The following is a 21,219-nucleotide window of genomic DNA, read 5'->3' as shown; positions in this document are numbered from 1 at the left end:
AAGTCTTCAGTTGTGCTAACTTTGCACTTGTGCGGTCGCATTTACTTTTAACTTGTAATACTTTGCAATCTAACACAGACCTCCACGATATTTAAATATTGAGTGTGCCCTAAAATTAGTCCAGCCAATTGTAATCTAGTCCTCTGTGTGTTTTCTGTGCTTAATAACAACCAGAACCATTGGGGAGGCATCAACAAAGACATAGGGGCCTATCTATCAAGCTCCGAATGGCTCCTATCTATCAAGCTTGATGAACCCTGCAGGCTCGCCAGAAACAGCAGTTATAAAGCAGCAGTCACAAAGACCGCTGCTCCATAACCCTGTCCGCCTGCTCTGAGCAGGCGGACAGACATAGCCGGAAATCAACCCGATCGAGTACGATCGGGTTGACTGACACCCCCTGCTGGTGGCCCATTGGCTGCGAGTCTGCAGGGGGCGGCGTTGCACCAGCAGCTCTTGTGAGCTGCTGGTGCAATGCTGAATATGGCGAGCATATTGCTCGCCGTATTCAGCGAGGTCCGCCGGTAATTTTATTTAGATTATTTTAATTTATATTTAAGTTAGGGGGGGTTAGGGTTAGGTTTAGACTTAGGTTTAGGGGTTAATACCTTTAATATAGTAGCGGTGACGTTGGGGGTGGCAGATTAGGGGTTAATAAATGTAGGTAGGTGTCGGCAATGTTAGGGACGGCAGATTAGGGGTTAATAATATTTAACTAGTGTTTGCAAGGTGGGAGTGCGGCGGTTTAGGGTTTAATATATTTATTAAAGTGTCGGCGATGTCCGGTCGGCAGATTAGGGGTTAATATATTTATTAAAGTGTTTCCGATGTGGGGGGGGGGGGGGCTCGGTTTAGGGGTTAATAGGTAGTTTATGTGTGTTAGTGTACTTTTTAGCACTTTAGTTAAGAGTTTTATGTTACGGCGTTAGCCTATAAAACTCTTAACTACTGACTTTTAAATGCGGTAGAAGTCTTGACAGGAGAGGATCTATGGGTTATGGAGGGCTGCTATGCCGGAATTGCCGGAATTCAACCCGATCAAGTACGATCGGGTTGATTGACACCCCTGCTGGCGGCCCATTGGCCGCGAGTCTGCAGGGGGCGGCGTTGCACCAGCTGCTCTTGTGAGCTGCTGTTGCAATGCTGAATACGAAGAGCACTGTTGGATCAGGTCCGCAAGACATTTGTTAAATTGGCCTCAATGGTCCCTATTTAAGAAAGTCTGGAAGACCTGATCAGCCAATCGGATTGAACTTGAATCTGATTGGCTGATTCAATCAGCCAATCAGATTTTTCCTACCTTTTTCCTATCTTAATTCCAATTGGCTGATAGAATCCTATCAGCCAATCGTAATTCAAGGGACGCCATCTTGGATGACGTAATTTAAAGGAACCTTCATTCTTTGAAGGACAGTTACTAAGACTGAAAAAGAACTGTTCGGACCATAATCTATGGGAAACCCAGGCGGAAGAACTGAAAACTCGCTTCCTGGAGAGAGGATATGAAGAGGAAAAACTCAACAAAGACATAGAAGAGGTTAGGCAAAGGGATCGTAAGGAACTTCTTAAGTACAAAGACAAGAAGATTGGGAGGGACACCAACATCAACCCTATAGATGTTGCCTTTATAACGCAGTACAGCGAAAATAGGCGCACTATAGAGAAAATAATAGAAAAGCACTGGCACTTACTGAAGGATGATGATACAATTGGCGAAACACTCATTGACAGGCCAAAATTCATCTACAGAAAGTCAGATAATCTCAAGAATATTATATCTCCTAGTATTCCACGCCCAACAACAACACAGGTGAAAGACATATCAGGTAAATCTATCAAAGGATTTTTTCCATGCCCGAGCTGCAAGGCGTGCAAGAGGGGCTTGAAAATCAAAAACTTCTCCCCACATGACTCCAATATCAAACATGAAATTAAGGACTTGATAAGATGCAGCAGCAAGGGGGTAATTTACATAGTACAATGCAGTTGTGGACTTCAATATATCGGACAGACTTCAAGATGTCTGAAGGATAGAATACGGGAACATCTGTTACAGATTGAACATGGCATCACGGATACCGCACTGTACAGACACTTCTCTATTAAACACAAACCGCTAGATTTGGAGTTTTGTCCGTAACGACCCGAAAAACTAACGCCAGCTTTTTTCTGGCCGCACCATAAAAATAACTCTGGTATTGAGAGTCCACATAAAGGCTGCGTTAGGCTCCAAAAAAGGAGCGTAGAGCATTTTTAACGCAGCTTCAACTCTCAATACCAGAGTTGCTTACGCAAGCGGCCAGCCTCAAAAACGTGCTCGTGCACGATTCCCCCATAGGAAACAATGGGGCTGCTTGAGCTGAAAAAAAATCTAACACCTGCAAAAAAGCCGCGTTCAGCTCCTAACGCAGCCCCATTGTTTGCTATGGGGAAACACTTCCTACGTCTGCACCTAACACCCTAACATGTACCCCGAGTCTAAACACCCCTAACCTTACACTTATTAACCCCTAATCTGCCGCCCCCCGCTATCGCTGACACCTGCATTTTATTTTTAACCCCTAATCTGCCGCTCCGTAAACCGCCGCTACTTACATTATCCCTATGTACCCCTAATCTGCTGCCCCTAACACCGCCGACCCCTATATTATATTTATTAACCCCTAATCTGCCCCCCTCAACGTCGCCTCCACCTGCCTACACTTATTAACCCCTAATCTGCCGAGCGGACCTGAGCGCTACTATAATAAAGTTATTAACCCCTAATCCGCCTCACTAACCCTATAATAAATAGTATTAACCCCTAATCTGCCCTCCCTAACATCGCCGACACCTAACTTCAATTATTAACCCCTAATCTGCCGACTGGAGCTCACCGCTACTCTAATAAATGTGTTAACCCCTAAAGCTGAGTCTAACCCTGACACTAACACCCCCCTAAGTTAAATATAATTTAAATCTAACGAAATTAATTAACTCTTATTAAATAAATTATTCCTATTTAAAGCTAAATACTTACCTGTAAAATAAATCCTAATATAGCTACAATATAAATTATAATTATATTATAGCTATTTTAGGATTAATATTTATTTTACAGGTAACTTTGTATTTATTTTAACCAGGTACAATAGCTATTAAATAGTTAAGAACTATTTAATAGCTAAAATAGTTAAAATAATTACAAATTTACCTGTAAAAGAAATCCTAACCTAAGTTACAATTAAACCTAACACTACACTATCAATACATTAATTAAATACAATTGCTACAAATAAATACAATTAAATAAACTAGCTAAAGTACAAAAAATAAAAAAGAACTAAGTTTATTTAAGGGGGGTTTGGGTTAGATTAGGGGTATGTGGGTGTTGGGTTGTAATGTTGGGGGGCTTGGGTATTGTATGTTTTTTTTACAGGCAAAAGAGCTGTATTTCTTGGGGCATGCCTCGCAAAGGGCCCTGTTCAGGGCTGGTAAGGTAAAAGAGCTTTGAACTTTAGTAATTTAGAATACGGTAGGGCATTTTTTTTTCATTTTGGGGGGCTTTGTTATTTTATTAGGGGGCTTAGAGTAGGTGTAATTAGTTTAAAATTGTTGCAATATTTTTCTTATGTTTGTAAATATTTTTTTATTTTTTGTACTTTAGCTAGTTTATTTAATTGTATTTATTTGCAGCAATTGTATTTAATTAATTTATTGATAGTGTAGTGTTAGGTTAATTGTAGGTAATTGTAGGTAGTTTATTTAATTAATTTATTGATAGTCTAGTGTTAGGTTTAATTGTAACTTAGGTTAGGATTTCTTTTACAGGTAAATTTGTAATTATTTTAACTATTTTAGCTATTAAATAGTTCTTAACTATTTAATAGCTATTGTACCTGGTTAAAATAAATACAAAGTTACCTGTAAAATAAATATTAATCCTAAAATAGCTATAATATAATTATAATTTATATTGTAGCTTTATTAGGATTTATTTTACAGATAAGTATTTAGCTTTAAATAGGAATAATTTATTTAATAAGAGTTAATTAATTTCGTTAGATTTAAATTATATTTAACTTAGGGGGGTGTTAGTGTTAGGGTTAGACTTAGCTTTAGGGGTTAATACATTTATTAGAATAGCGGTGAGCTCCGGTCGGCAGATTAGGGGTTAATAAGTGTAGGCAGGTGGAGGCGACGTTGAGGGGGGCAGATTAGGGGTTAATAAATATAATATAGGGGTCGGCGGTGTTAGGGGCAGCAGATTAGGGGTACATAAGGATAACGTAGGTGGCGGCTCTTTGCGGTCGGCAGATTAGGGGTTAATAAGTGTAGGTAGGTGGAGGCGACGTTGTGGGGGGCAGGTTAGGGGTTAATAAATATAATACAGGGGTCGGCGGTGTTAGGGGCAGCAGATTAGGGGTTCATAAGGATAACGTAGGTGGCGGTCGGCAGATTAGGGGTTAAAAAAATGTATTCAAGTGTCGGCGATGTGGGGGGACCTCGGTTTAGGGGTACATAGGTAGTTTATGGGTGTTAGTGTACTTTAGAGTACAGTAGTTAAGAGCTTTATGAACCGGCGTTAGCCCAGAAAGCTCTTAACTACTGACTTTTTTCCTGCGGCTGGAGTTTTGTCGTTAGATGTCTAACGCTCACTTCAGAAACAACTCTAAATACCGGAGTTAGAAAGATCCCATTGAAAAGATAGGATACGCAATTTACGTAAGGGGATCTGCGGTATGGAAAAGTCGCGGCTGAAAAGTGAGCGTTAGACCCTATTTTGAGTGACTCCAAATACCGGCGGTAGCCTAAAACCAGCGTTAGGAGCCTCTAACGCTGGTTTTCACGGCTAACGCCAAACTCCAAATCTAGGTGAAAGGAAACATCAAGGATTTGAACTTCTATGGTATCCAGATAATTAAGCCTAATTTGAGGGGAGGCAATTATGAAAAGAAGCTCCTGATTGCGGAATCCAGATGGATTTTTGAGTTGGACTGCCTCTACCCGAAGGGTTTGAACAACAAAGAGGACCTCTCAAACTTGCTAAGTCTGAAACACACATGACCTTGACCCTTAGACACCTATCCGAGGTACTGTTGCCCCTATATAGAAGGAATACATCTAGGTCAACATGTGACACAATAAGACTCACACACTTCCAAATATATCTAATGAAGATGACCCATATGGATCTACATAAGGATCTCTTAGGCAAATCCATCCAGTCCCACTGCTTCATCCATACGTTCATATGATTAGCCTCAGAAAGAACCCTATAATTGATCTGAGGGACATTTCAGATGCCAAAAATATTAATAAGATATAACCCCTTAAAACATCAACAGTGTACGGAATATAGGAGAAACAATCAGCCATATCAGTTTCGACACTTATTTTAGTAGCCTCGCTATTTAAGATATTTAACATAGCAGTTCAAAAAACAATCCAAGCTTGACCTTCTATAAGGATAAAGATACAAATTTAGACATCACTTGCAGTGGGGAGATAAGTCCCTATACTAATATAGCAGTATCATAAGGTAAGACTGATAAGAAAACTGGAGGCACATACACATTGATTAACAAACAGATTATACCACCTATATATGATTCTCAGTGTATGCCAACTAGGCTAAGAACCAATTGAACATATATACGCTAAGAAGCAATTAAACATATATAGACCTTACAATAGATACTTGAATTAAGAGTATCCCCCACCACATTTTTAAGAAAAAAAATTTTTCAACTCCAAGATGTTTTAACTCACTATCATAATTCATTAGCATAAAACTAATCAATTAGATCCCTACACTTTTCCTAAACCAACCTCTATTTACCTCATAATCACTATTAAAACACTTAGATAAAGATAAGTTTCCTCTCTATCCGTATTTTTCAATATTTACTATGTTGTTCCTGAAGCTAGTTCTAACTAGATCGATAATGGATAATGAAAAATAAAAGTTTTCAGAACTCAATATCATATATGCTTTATACGTAATGTAGATAGATACACACATACTCTTTATACATCTACCGGACACTCTAACCAATCAAAATTTTTTTTTTAATATACACCAAGGGGAATCAAATCTCAGATTATAGATATCGGCTCTGTTTACTTTTTTGCCCCTTTTTGCCCCTTCCGGTCCAACCATATCCGGTAAAGCGCTACTTCCGGTCTAACCATATCCGGTAAAGCGCAACATCCGGTATAGCTCCACCGGATGTTTAAATTTTTCGCCACTTCCGGTTTAACAAATTTCCGGTAAAGCGCAACTGTTTACCACAAACAGAACCGACATGGCAAATATACAGGGCAACTGAAAGAGCATATTAAGAACATCTAAGATAATGTTCCCACATAAGCCTTTTTAACTAATAAATAAGAACATCATAAAGATAGAACTGAACCATTCCATATACAGATAAACACTTCCGGTTTACCACTTCCTGTATTACGATTTTGGCGCGAAAATTTGGCGCAATCCGAGTGTAATATGATTGGTTAGAGAGGGGTATAAAGATCTTAGCTCACCCACACCATACCTATAGTCTTGATAAAGGCCTCTCTTGTGGGCCAAAACGCGTTGACAAAGTTATGGTGAGCTATTTTCCTTGATTATTGAATTCTAATACAGTTTTATACTATGTTATTATCTTTCATCTACAGGTTTTGAAGACTTCCCAGAATTATTTTTATTTTTATTTTTATTTTTTGTACTTTTTTTTCTATTTTCCTTCTCCACCATTTTCTACATGTGATTATAATTCCTTTTGTCACATCCAGAATTGATTTAGATGTTAAACAATACTTTTTCTGTGATCACTCTCACTAGTTTGTGTACACACTAGTTGATTTAACTTTTGGATTTTTATAATTTTTGATTTTTTATCATGTTTCATGGATTTGTTTCTATCACTATTTTGGATTGAAATATTGGATTAATTACTTTTAAAACAGTTTTTTTGGATTTACACTGTTTTGGATTTATTTGCATCACGATCTTGGATCACACCAAATTGGACGGTTTATTAACTTTTCACTTTTTGGATATATATAACAGAACTTTTTTCACATTCCTTATCCTTTGAAGTGGCTACTGGACATTATCGTTTTTTATGTTAATTGTTATTATTTCCCTGTATATGTCAATATAACTTTATATGAGACACTGCATATATATGTGTTAGAAACTCTATATATATTTGCTGTCATTCCAGCACTTTCAACATTTAGCATCATCAATATTTAGCTAACATTTAATGTTTATTCGAGTATGAGGCTCACACTTAGGCAACCCATCTTATGATCTATCACTACTAACCTGTAGTGAACAAGCTACACACGCGTATTTTCTGTTTTTATATGCTTTTATATACCATTTCTTGCCGTTCTTTTAATAATATATTTGTCTCAACAATACCTATGTTTTAAATGTTCAATGTGTATTAAATACTTTTATATGCCCTCTTGTGCAACACATATATTTTAATCTATACATTAATGCAGCACAATCACCACAATTGTAGCTAAGATATAGTGTTATATCGTTATTTATACGAACCACTATTACGTTATTCACACTACAATTCTATCGGACCTTGCCATCAATTGGCGCTCCTTTCTGACCATTATTCTGCATTCTTTGCTTGGACTTCGTTTGAAGAGGATGGCTCCGCATTGGCTGGATTGAAGATGGACCCGCTCTGCTCCGGATGGATGAAGATAGAAGATGCCGCCTGGATGAAGACTTCTGCCGCTTGGAGGACCTCTTCTGCCCGGATCGGATGAAGACTTCTGCCCCTCTGGAGGTCCACTTGTGCCCGGCTGGGTGAAGACGGCTCAAGGTAGGGAGATCTTCAGGGGGTAGTGTTTTTTTAAGGGGGGATTGGGTGGGTTTTAGAGTAGGGTTGGGTGTGTGGGTGGTGGGTTTTAATGTTGGGGGGGTATTGTATTTTTTTTACAGGTGAAAGAGCTGATTACTTTGGGGCAATGCCCCGCAAAAGGCCCTTTTAAGGGTTATTTGTAATTTAGTGTAGGGATTTTATTATTTTGGGGGGCTTTTTTATTTTATTAGGGGGATTAGATTAGTTGTAATTAGTTTAAAATTCTTGTAATTCTTATTTTTTTTCTGTAATTTAGTGTTGTTGTTTTTTTTCATAATTTAGTTTATTTAATTTAATTGTAATTAATTGTAGGTAGATTAGGTAATTTATTTAATGATAGTGTAGTGTTAGGTGTAATTGTAACTTAGGTTAGGGTTTATTTTACAGGTACTTTTGTACTTATTTTAACTAGGAAGTTATTAAATAGTTAATAACTATTTAATAACTATTGTACCTAGTTAAAATAAATACAAAGTTGCCTGTAAAATAAATATAAATCCTAAGATGGCTACAATATAACTATTAGTTATATTGTAGAAATATTAGGGTTTATTTTATCGGTAAGTATTTAGTTTGAAATAGGATTAATTTATTTAATTATGATAAATTTATTTTGTTTAATTTAAATTATATTTTAGTTAGGAGGGGTGTTAGGGTTAGGGTTAGACTTAGGTTTAGGGGTTAATAAATATATAATAGTGTTGGCGGCGGCAGATTAGGGGTTAATAAATTTAATATAGTTGCGGCGACGTTGGGGGGGCAGAATAGGGGTTAATAAATATAATGTAGGTGGTGGCGATGTTGGGGGCAGTAGATTAGGGATTCATAAGTATAATGTAGGTGGCGGCGGTGTCTGGAGCGGCAGATTAGGGGTTAATAATATAATGTAGGTATCAGCGATAGTGGGGGCGGCAGATTAGGGGTTAATAAGTTTAATATTAGGGGTGTTTAGACTCGGGGTTCATGTTCGGGTGTTAGGTGCAGACATAAAATTAATTTCCCCATAGGAAACAATGGGGCTGCGTTAGGAGCTGAACGCTGCTTTTTTGCAGGTGTTAGGTTTTTTTTCAGCCAGCTCAGCCCCATTGTTTCCTATGGGGAAATCGTGCACGAGCACGTTCAGCCAGCTTACTGCTGACTTAAGCAACGCTGGTATTGAGGTGAGATGTGGAGCTAAATTTTGCTCTACGCTCACCTTTTTGCGGCTAACGGCAGGTTTAAAAAAAACCTGTAATACCAGCGTTGTCTTAAGGGAGCGGTGTGGAAAAAAGGCTCGTTAGCAACGCACCCCTGTTACCGCAAAACTCGTAATCTCGGTGTAAGTGTTTAAAACACTTGCAGGAGTAAAAACATAGTAATATGGAAGCAATACTGCAATAATACAATTCTCTAACATATTAGAGCATTTTCTTTTTACAATTTGATGTGCCCTATAAGCTCCCACATGTTTTTATTGTATTGCTTTTGAATTACCACAGGTTTATCTTGTTTTAACACATCTAAACAAAAAACAAGCATTTTATTTTTGCACGACAATATCCATTTAGAAATATTTTAAATGTGATGATTATGCAAAGGGGTTAATGTTTTTAGCATCACTTTAATGGAACCACAAGATTTTGAACAAACTTAATTGACAAGAGTGGTATTACAAATTAACGCACACTATTTTGATTGCTAGATTTTAACAGAAAACCTTACCTGAGCGGGTGCCAAGCATTTAACTGTGGTTGAATTGTTTGCTATTATCTGACATGATTGAGATCCAAAGAACACCTGTGTTACCTGATCAAAGGGAATTCCTGTAATGGTCATTAACTGACCACCTAAAGAAAACAAATAGAATGTGAAACTTAAGATACACTACTAGTTAAGTCACCAACAAGACAATACAGGTAAAATTGACACAAAAGCAGGAGCCAGAAGATGGTATCACAAACTGTCTAGAACAGGGGTCTAGAACAGGGGTTTTCAAACCTGTCCTCAGGTCTCTCTAACAGGCCAGATTGTCAGGATATCTGACCTGCAGCACAGGAGAAATAATTAGCTGATTAGTAAACATGGTTATTAACCTGCCCTCATCCAATGTAATCCTGAAAATCTGGCCTGTTGGGGAGTTCTGAGGACAGGTCTGAAACCTCCTGGTCTAGAACAAAATGTTCAGTGTTGTACTTTATAAACACAGTTGATGAACAGATTATACAATGCATTTGAAACAAATGAGTGAACAGTTCTATAAACCAGTGTTTTTCAACCTGATTCCTCAATTATCACTAACTGAACAGATTTTCATGATATCTTAACTATAGCACAGGTGAAATAATTAGATGATGGGTGAAAGCAGGTTAGTAACCATGGTTACTAAACAGCTGATTATTTCCCCTGTGCTCTAGTTATGATATCATGAAAATCTGGTCTGTTAGGGGTAATTGAGCACTGGATTTGAGAAACACTGCTATGAACAAACCTATAATGAGCGTATAATTAGATATATGGTATTGCTTATGCTTTTGCAAGTGATACAAACCAACAAATACAAACTCAGAAATTTTAAATGCTAATTTTACCTTCATCAAATGTAGTAGTTGAATAATAATTGTAGCAATTGAATATTAAGATTTTAATGCGGATTTTCATAAACTTCTATAAAAATAATACTCTATAAGAGTAAGTGCTGATGTAATATTCCAATATTATATTTGCAAGGGACAGATTACAAGAGGCTTACTATTTAGTGCTTTCGTTCATGCACAAAAAAACACTGGAAGTAAAGTTTTAATGCACGCAGGTTAGCACACATATTACACGTTAAAAGTAAAGTGTTTGCATGCAAGCGAAACCCGACACTCGCTAACTTAAAGATTCTGGATATTGTGACTGCCTTAACTTCTTCTCCCTAAAGACTTTAATGGAGTGCAGTTTGCAAACTCCCCCAAAAACTAACACTTATTAATCGATCGCTAAACCGCCACCACGTTAGACCTACAGCGCTAAACCCGCATTTTGTACATTCCAATTTTCTTTACATAGAAGCTGGGGCTGATTACGATGATTTTCTCCACGCCAAAAAAGCAAGTTTTTGCCCTCTTCAAGTAATCTATTACATTTGCGTTTTACATGGGGCAAATTTGCACATGAATCTTGGTGTGTTACCACAATACATTTGTAATTTAACTTTGTTATAATAATGACCCTATATTACTATAACACATACAAATTGTTAATAAAGTTTTACGATCTTTGTGGGGTAATTTTACATTTTATATTTGGCATATGTATCTAGCCAAAGATAGACTTGCTAGAATCAGAAAGTACTACATCAGAAATAGATGTCAACATGTCACAAGTTCAAAAACATGATGATTTCTAATGCTGTTCTTCACAGTACCTATGGAGAACTATAATGCGTGTATTTGTTGGAGAACCTTCGTTCTCCAAAGCGTAAAAAATGGATAAACTGGTAACTGGGGGTAATGCTAAGGTAGACTCTAGGAAATCCGACTAAATTAGCAAATGTAACCCTTTTTTGAGCGCACCGGTGCACCTTGGCGAAAGCGAATGAAGTGAGAGGAATGTATACTCGGACTTGCCCAATTTTAGGTGCACTTTGCATTAATAAATCAGGGGATTCAGTCATATGCGGATTTATGGGCGCAAATTGTAGGAGAATTGCTTTGATAAATCCTGCTTTTACTATCCATTTAATTGTTAAACTTCAGTATTTAATTGATGTCAAAGGGAATAGTAATTTTATGATAAAAAAACATCCAAATTCTGACATTTCCCCATCCCTACTCATCATTGACTAAGAGAAGACTGGGTGTATCATGCATTACCAACCAGCAGTCTATACAATGATCTGTTTAGTCATAATATACTTGTTAGGAATATTACAAAATAATTGACTCACCAATTTGACTGATGGCTTTTGGTGTGATTTCTGAAAGTTTAGGTGTAACATAGAGACAGATATTGTTTCCGGTACCATTGACGGCAAATCCATATGGTTTGACATGAACACTGACCGAATAGACTCCCAGAGGTAGAACTTTTTCACTGCAGCAGGTTATGACGCTTGTGTTTGCGTGAATAACATAACAGTTTGTTTTATTGATGCGTATATCCAGATCTAAACTGTTATTCATAAACCCACTTCCGGCGATATCAACTCTAAAATCACATCCATTTCCTGTACAAAAAAAGGGAGTTCATAGTGAGATTATTGTGCATAAAGAATTTTATTAGAAATAATGAAAAAAGGTCTACAAATCTAAGAAAATATGGGTCTAAGCAAATCTATTTATTTTCTTTAAACCAAAGAGCCCTTATGCCCGAATCATTTTACTTGAAGGTATAAAGGCAAAAGATAAGGAAGAGTAGTTTACCTTTTTTAACTAAAGGGATTTTAAAAAAGTTAATAAATGAAAAAATGCTTTAATATAATGATGCATTGAAAGCAAACATTAACCTGAGAATATGTTGTGTTTTTTTTTTATAGAAAAATGGCATTAGTTTTTTAAATATTGAAGATTTTAGTGTAAATGTTTATTTCCTATAAAGTTCTTTAGTTTCTATAAAGTAATGAGCACTACCATGTTTAAACTTAGGTTTTTCCCTTATCTATCCCTTCTGCAATGGAAATTAGAGACTGATAAAAAAAGAAAGGGCCAATTTACGAGTAAAGCACAAATTAACGCTCCCGCTTGAAAGTTAATTGTGCTGCAAGTAAGACTTTTGCGATTGTTGGGTTGGACTCGTATTATGAGTTGAAAGTGAACTGTTTTTGCTCTTGCAGTAATCTGACCAGCGTAAAAATCCAAAGTTAGAATATCGCATGTGGGTTCACATAATCCTCCCACTGAAGTCAATTGAGAAAAAAAGTGGAAAAAAAAAATAACACTGTAATTTCGCCCAAAACCGATCGCATATTCTCATTTGCGCTAATCTGACATGAAAATATGAATATTTTTACATTCCAATGTTCTTCAAATACAAGAATATGTTCTATTTATTCATAAATATTTCTACATATATCTGATGGTATTTTAGTACAATATATATATATATACCTATATATTTCCATGATTATATAGGTATAGATATATACAGATATATATAGGAATATCTATTTATTTATACATATATAGAACATATTCTGCTATGGAATGTCAAATATTTACAGTAAATACATAGTTAAAACCATTATTAAATATGAATATTGCATAAATATGCTTTTACATGTTTTCATCTACTTAATGGCAAAGGGCTCCAATGCACTTCTATATATGTCTATAAATGTATACATATGTTTATCTGTGTATATATGTCTGCACACATATATAGACATATCATCTTTAGAAATGTATATGTATGTATCTCATTGTTAAAGCCCTTTGCCTGACTTTTTTTTCTAACACCTTAGACCTCCTATCTTTGAGCCTTTAACTTTTGTGCGCAATATTATTATGGAGCAGGCTAGAGAGGTCCAGAGGACAGGAGCAGTGCGTGAGAAGTCTTGCAGGCGATAGTGGGATGTAGATATAATAGAAGTGGAGAGACGTAGGTCAGAAGTTCATTGAGGAGGACGAGTCAGGAATATTTGGAGATGATCCAGGAAATATAGGGTTAGATTACATATTGAGAGCTTTATAATAATTGCATGCAAGCATTATTAGCGCTCCACTGTGTAATACCAGTGCACGATAATGTGCGTCGGTATTACAAGTAAGGCTACTTCGCTTGGAAGCATTGCACTCACGAGAGAGCACTTCCATTGGCTCCAATGGGAGTAAAGGGGGCAAGTAGTGCAGCGATAGGCAGCAAACTAAAATATATATGTATATAAGCAGTGCTGTTTTTTTTCTAACACCCCACTCCCGCCAACTTTAAAGCCCTCAAACTGTCTAGTGCAGTTTTTTAATGAAAATTTTTTTACTTTTTTTCATAAAAAACAATATAATGCCTCTATTTTGAGGGCATTTGGGGCACTTTTAGAAAATTAACCAGAGATCTTGTAATGGTTGGTTAATTATCATGCTCCCACAAACTAGCAAATATGCCGTTTGCGGAAGCGCGATAATTTAGCGCTCCACTTGTAATCTATAGTTGGGAGTGAGGCTGTTGAGTTCTTTATAGGTTAGGGTTAATACTTAAATTATATTCTGCAGCGTACAGGGAGTCAGTGTAGAGACTGGCAGAGTGGAACAGCTGATGTAGATTGGTGATGAGTCTAACTGAAGCATTCATATTAGATTCGAGGGAAGAGAGGCAATGTTTGGGAAGGCAATTTAGAAGTACATTGCAATAGTCAATGTGTGACAAAATTAGTGAATTAATTAGCAATTCTGTAGTTTCTTGAGTAAGGAAAGGATGAATTCTGGAAATGTTACATAGGTGTGCACGGCAAGTGCTTGCATTTGTAGGATAAATGTGAGTTCATAGTCAAGTGTGACCCCAAGTTAGAGGTCCTGGGGTGAGGTGTTGAGAAAAGAGTCTCCAACTGTCAAATGAATGTCTGATGTCAACTGTCTCAAAGAGGGGGGGGGGGGTATAAAGCAGTTAATTTTAGACAGATTGAGTTGCAAGTAGTGTGAAGATATCCAAAAGTAAATTGAAGAGAGACAGTTAGCAATCTCTTTGAGCAAAGAGGGAGAGATACCAGCAGAGGAAAGATTGATTTGGGTATCATCAGCATAAAAGTGGTAGGGAACCTAAAGGAGGATATAAGTTTTCTAAGAGATGCTGTATAGAGAGAGAAAAGCAAGGGACCAGAGACAGAGCCTTGTGGTACTCCAACTGAGAGAGGCAAAGAAAGGATCAGAAGATATGCTGTTAAATGAAACTGAAAATGTGCAGTATGAGAGATATGAAGCAAACCAGGAGAGGACTGTGTCTCAGATGCCAAATGAATGTAGGTTTTGTAAGAGGAAAGGATAGTCAACTGTGTCAAAAACAGTGGATAGGTCCAGAAGAATTAGTAAGGAGAAATGTACTTTTGCTTTAGCTGATAACAGGTCATTTGTTACTTTAGTAAGCGGAAACCAGATCATAGTGGATCAAGTAAGGAGTTAGATGAGAGAAATTGAGTAAGGCAATTATAGACCAGCTATTCCAATAATTTGGAAGCAAAGGGAAGTAAGAACCATAGTTAGAAAGGGTGGAGGGGTCAAGTGAGCGCTTTTTTAGGATTGGTGTGATTGACACATGCTTGAATGTATCAGGAAATGTGCCAGTGGTGAGAGACTTGTTAAAAAGATGATTTAGTGCAGGGGTTAGAAAAGCAGGGAGAGAGGGAAGAAGTTGTGAAAGAATAAGATCAAGTGGGCAGGTTGTGAAATGAGCCGAAGATAGGAGTACAGAGACTTCTTTTGTTATGTCTGGACACTTGTTACCCTTGAACCATGGGGAGACTGTAGTGATAAATCACAAACATTGTTTTACAGTTATTTTTTGCTTTTAGTACCAGTGGAGTAGTAAACATCTGTGACCAAAGAAGTAAATTCCTGGAGATATTCAAAGGAACAAGAACCGGAGCATTTGGCAGGAATATCATTCACGTGCACTGTAACCTATAGGAAGAGAACAGTATCACACTGCATAAAGCTGTAATCAGCATTACAATTAAATCCTACTTATCAGTTTAAAAAAAACAATTGGTCCAATTTTATCGAATTAGATAAATGTGTCAGATACCAAAAACTCATGCTCTAGTTTTCAATGTGTTTGAATAAAAGTACATTTTTAAAAAACACAAGTTTTGTGGCTGTTTTGACTTCTCTGTGATATGTGATGTGGGAACCCTGGTAGCTTTGAAAACATGTGGTTAAAAGTGATTTAAATTTGATAGAAAGATAGATGATGTGATGAGAGTGGGAAGTGAGGTCACTGGATGGGGCGGGGCTTAGGCCCGTTTGTCTATGTCGCAGTTACTAAGTGAGATCTATGGTACCAGATGTCTACTTCCATGCTCTTCAATAAAATAGAGTTGTACCCTCTCTGCTGTGTCCTTGCAAATATAGATCTTTTTATTAATCATATTAAATAATTTATTGATTTATCTATTTGCATTTGTGTCAAATAAGTGAAATAATTCTCACAACTATAATATTTTCTTACCTGTGGAAGGATGTGTACAGTGCTGAGCATATCTCCAAAGATTGGCGATATAAACACACCACCATCAAAAATAACACGACTTTTAACAGAAGCATTGAGACCAGTAAGATTTTCTGAGTATACCTAGGTAATAAAACAACATTTTATATTATTTTGTTTGTTTTCTACATTTTATTACTGCAAAACACAAAAACACTGTTCCCTCATTGAGGATGTCTGCTCTATAGCGAGATGTACAGCCTGTATTGGTGCGTTATGTGTAGACTGTAATCTGGAGAACCAAACGCATCATTCAGGGAATGACATTAAAGGGACATGAAACCCCAATTTTTTTCTTTCATGACTCAGATAGAGCATGCAATTTTAAATCATTTTCCAATTTATTTCTATCAAATTGCGGGGTTTTTTTTGTATATTTTGTTGAAAAGTATAATTAGGTAGGTTCAGGGGCTGATTATTAGTGGCTGCAAACACGTGCCTCCTCTCATTGGCTTTTAGCTAGCTCCCAGTAGTGAATTACTGCTCCTTTAACAAAGGATACCAAGAGAATGAAGAAAATTAGATAATACAAGTACATTGGAAAGTTGTTTAAAATTGCATGCTTTATCTGAATCATAAAAGAACATTTTTGAGTTTTGTGTCCCTTTAATATCTGGTGAGGTTGCTATTATTAGAGGGACAGTAAAAAAATAAAATGTTATGATTTAGATTGAGCAATGAGCATTCGCTTTTAAACAAATATTTTTAGTTTAATTCTATTATGAAAGTGGCTTTATCCTTGAATTCTTCAGGAAAGTGCACGTCTTTAGCACACTGTTGAGAAGTGTTTGCAACCATGTATAAACACTGCTGGAAACATGGTTGCAAACACTACAGCAACTGACTATTAAAGGGAAAGTCTAGTCAAAATTAAATCTATCATGATTCAGGTAGGGCATGTAAATTTAAACAACTTTCCAATTTACTTTTATTATCAAATTTGCTTTGTTCTCGTTGTATTCTTAGTTGTAAGCTAAACCTAGGTGGGCTCATGTGCTAATTTTGAAGGCTTCTTCTTATCTGAATGCATTTGACAATGTTTCAAAGCTAGAGGGGGTTAGTTCATGTGTGCTATATAGATAACATTGTGCTCAAGCCTGTGGAGTTACTTATGAGCGTGCACTGAAAATGCAAGTCTGTCAAAAGACCTGAAATAAGGAGGCAGTCTGCAGAGGCTTAGATACAAGGTAATTACAGAGGTAAAAAGTATATTAATATAACAGTGTTAGTTATGCAAAACTGGGGAATGGGTAATAAAAGGATTATGTATCTTTTTAAACAATAACAATGCACTTACCTGAGCTCCTATGAGCCTACCCAGGTTTACTCTTCAACAACTGATACAAATAGAATGGAGCAAATGGGATAATAGTAAATTGGATTTTTGTTTTTTTAATTACATGCTCTATCTAAACCATGAAAATGTCATTTTGACTTTACTGTCCCTTTAATGATACAGATCTCCCATTGAAATAGTAAGAGCTCTCTATTATATAAAAGTTTGGAATGTAGAAAGAATTACACAGGGAGAACCCGGCATATGTTTGAACTTGAATATTACGCCTAATACAAATCAATTCACACTGTTTTCAGTTTTGTTTTGTATTGGTTTTCGGGGTTTTCAGATGTTAATTACTTAATTAACACTGTATTATAAGAATGTGTTAATAAAATAATACATTTAAGTACATTTAACATTCATCATCAATACTTAACCTATGAATCATTATGTTTTCCTTTGTTGTTTATGAACGTCTCCTAAAACACTTGTAAAAATACAGTGTAAAGCCAATGCGAAAAGAAGGGGGGTACTAAGGCACTACTTGAAATTTACCACAGGAATTTTAATTTGCTTATAATGAATCTATTGCTTATAGCAACTGATTTTCAATAATACGTGCAACAAACGAGGTGCTGTGTACTGGGATTAAAGCTAGAGCAGATCAGTACAAGACTGATATTGGTGTACACTTGTATAGCACTCACATTCCTGTATATGTATTGAAAGTGATAGATAATATGAGACTGGCAGGGTGGAGTACTAGAAAAAAATATATTAAAATTTAACCTTTAATAGAAATCATTAAAATAATATATACACAAACAGACAAGACATTTAAAAATTAGTTTCTACTATTAGAGTCCGGTTCACTATTTATCACAATTTCTCTATTGTGACGGGGATAGTGGGTAAGCTACGTTGTAGGTATAGACAGATTTTCAATAAATGATTATTGTATCAGAGGTGCCAAGATTTATGGTTAACCTTAAGGATAGCTCCTGTTGTAAATAGGTTAGAAATATCAATTACCTGCACACACTGTCAGAAACAGTATATAGGGTGCACGACAAGAGAGACACGTGAACGAATACGGGAACATCTTAATGACATTGAGAAAGGGAGAACAGCAACTGGGGCATCTAAGCACTTTATCCACGAGCATGGAGGTAGTGCTAAAACATTTTCCTGGATGATTATAGATATAATCAGAAACAAACCGAGAGGAGGCAGCAGAGTAAATGAGCTATACAAGAAAGAGGCCTTTTGGATCTTCAAATTGAACACGCGCATACCGAAAGGTTTAAATATTGAGACCGATCTGATTAATCATTGGCAATGAATAAGAGAGACTCCAATGTATAAAAGGAAGTATGCTGTTCAATTCGAATTACCAAACTATGGCTTTAGCTCTAGCCACCAGTAGAGAGATGAAACATATAAGAAATCTACACTAAAGATACTATCATATTAAATATGATGGGTTAACCATCCAGAGTGATTGAAAGGTCTACTATCTTGCTCCCTATTTATTAATTCTCCCTCCCATCATTATAATTATAAATGAATAGCTGAAAATAACATCCCCCAGTAACATTTAACAGCAATAGGGAACATATATGCGCGTACACAGAAGTTTATACCAGATTGAGTTAAGTGATATTAAGATAATATAGTGATATATCCAGTTATGGTAAAGGCATAGATTATAATGGGCATTACTGAACATAAACAACAAAAAAATGCATAGAGTGTTATTCTAACAAGTGAATAAGGCAAATATTCTAACGCCAGCAAACAATGTTTATATCCTTTCAAATATATGACTTATGAAATAATCTAACATCCTGTCACTTCTGATTGAAAATCACTTTTTTGGTCTAATTGGGCTTGTAAGTCTCTTTTTATATAATGTCATGAAATAGTACATTGGATAAGTGTCCTTTTTAATAGGGAAATAAAATACTCTTCAGGTATCAGGTGAGCACCAGTAAGCTATTAGAGCCCTCTGACGAATAGGGTAATAGAATTAGGAATATCTAGCACAGATAACCAATCAGTGAAGAGGGAGTGAAATAAAAGTCACCAATTGAATATGACAAGTAGAGTCTATGATTAAGGCTTACTAAAGCCGAAACATGTTAGACATGTCTACCAGATCTGTGCTTTGATTTTAAACAACAAGCTGTGTTTTAAAGAAGGAGAAATAAAAAACATTTTAAGTTTTATACCTGCATCGGTTTTCTTTTGGTGTTGCTGTCATACGGCATAGGAGAGTGCCGTCCGGTCAGGTTCCAGTAAAACTTTTCTGTTACCAAATCCCAGTGGTATCTGGGTCATCCCACAAGATCTCCAAAGTGGACCGCCAGGACCAGTGACACCCAAACTCAAGGAGGAACCCCCAGACCGAACGGAGACACCAGAGGCAGAGAGGAGTCACATGACCGGGGAAGCCGGGTGACGTCAGACGCCGCACACTGGTGAGGGGAGCAGAGGCTGAGCGGCAACAGTCGGCACTTTGAAATTGAAAGCTGGAGTAGGTGAGCCGTGAAGAGCCGCCGGGAGCCGTCAAAGATTGCTGCACGCCAACTTCTGCATTCGGCAGTGGGTAGAATATTGATCCGGAGAGGAATCGTGGGTGTCACTGAGAGCGGTAAGACTATCCTTGCTCACTTCATAGTGTTTCTTTTTTGGTATACGTTAAATCTCTATAATGGACTGAGCATTAGGACTGACATTTGTATGCAAATACAGCTTTGGATTATAGTATACAGAAATGGATTGTCACTTCCTAAAGTTAAAAAAATAACATAGTGACTATTGTGGGATAGTAATACTGAGAGCAGGTGATAATATAATCACCTTACTATAATTGTCTGTTTTTTACTCCAAACCTTAACACTACAAAATTGTTAATAGTGTAATAGTGTTTCAAGGTAAATTATTAACATGGCTACCAGCAATTACTATTCGTTACTACCCCTAGAGGAATTGGATAAGAGCAGACCCACATTAAAGGACATATTTAATCCAGATAATGAAATCAAAGAAATTTCAGAGGTGTTTCTTAAAATGGAAAAAGCTCTAATGAGAGAATACCAAACATGGTGGGACAAGAAATCACTGGAAAAATATATAGATTTAAATATGATACCCCGGGGTCTAAGGCTAAAGAAAAGGCCCACTTTTCTACAGGTGGATGATGCCTTTTTGAATGAGTGGAATAACATACTCACAGAGTGCTCAATAAGACTTATGCACCTGATAATTAAACACAAAGAACAAAAACTGATTGAGGCAAGACAATACATACAAGATATACAAAAAGATCTAAACAATTTTTTAGGACATAACAGCTATGAGAAATTAGACAATCTACTTAAACAAACTGTAGATAATATGAAAAGAGACATTGACAAACTGAAGTTTCGAAAATTTACAAGGGATTCTGAGGATTATACCCACAATAGGGTTTACCTAAAGAATACGCAACAAAATAAAAGGAATAGACGACAACGCAGGCAGTACAGGGGGGAAGACACAGATCCCAAAGAGGCACACAAACAACAACAGTCTTCATACAACAAGAAACAAGTGACTTTCTCAGATACGGACCCTGAGTCTAATGATGAATTTGAAGTGCAAGAGTTTGTGGACTTTATGACTAGTGGGCCTTCATCAGATGAGGCCGAAGTGTCTAATGATGTTGATGTGATGCACACATTAGAAACACACCACAACACCCAGTCCCTACCTCCACAGGGCAAAACTAATGAAGGCATACTTAAACATAAGAATAAGCAGGCCGGTAGAAACAGATATGGTAGAGCTCTAGAGAGTGATAGACACCCTAAACAAGGGGTAAATGCAGAGCAGCCACAGGTTTTTCACGAGGCTGTAGCCGGACAGGGA

General features: G+C 36.8%; 1 protein-coding gene across 1 annotated transcript in view; it reads right to left on the bottom strand.

Annotated features, from left to right (window-relative positions):
- Window positions 1–21,219, bottom strand: part of PKHD1 (PKHD1 ciliary IPT domain containing fibrocystin/polyductin) — a 1,710,134-nt gene that overhangs the window by 1,333,360 nt on the left and 355,555 nt on the right. The window contains exons 26-29 of the mRNA XM_053709557.1: window positions 15,990–16,112; window positions 15,337–15,442; window positions 11,785–12,063; window positions 9,576–9,700 (exon numbers count right to left, since the gene is read on the bottom strand). Of these exons, the coding sequence (XP_053565532.1) occupies window positions 9,576–9,700; window positions 11,785–12,063; window positions 15,337–15,442; window positions 15,990–16,112 (633 nt within the window). The remainder of the gene's footprint in view (window positions 1–9,575; window positions 9,701–11,784; window positions 12,064–15,336; window positions 15,443–15,989; window positions 16,113–21,219) is intronic.

Source organism: Bombina bombina, chromosome 4 (genome assembly GCF_027579735.1).
Source record: "Bombina bombina isolate aBomBom1 chromosome 4, aBomBom1.pri, whole genome shotgun sequence".
Classification (NCBI taxonomy): domain Eukaryota; kingdom Metazoa; phylum Chordata; class Amphibia; order Anura; family Bombinatoridae; genus Bombina; species Bombina bombina.
The sequence above is the reverse complement of the archived record's forward strand: the minus strand, read 5'-3'. Positions and strand labels throughout refer to the sequence as shown.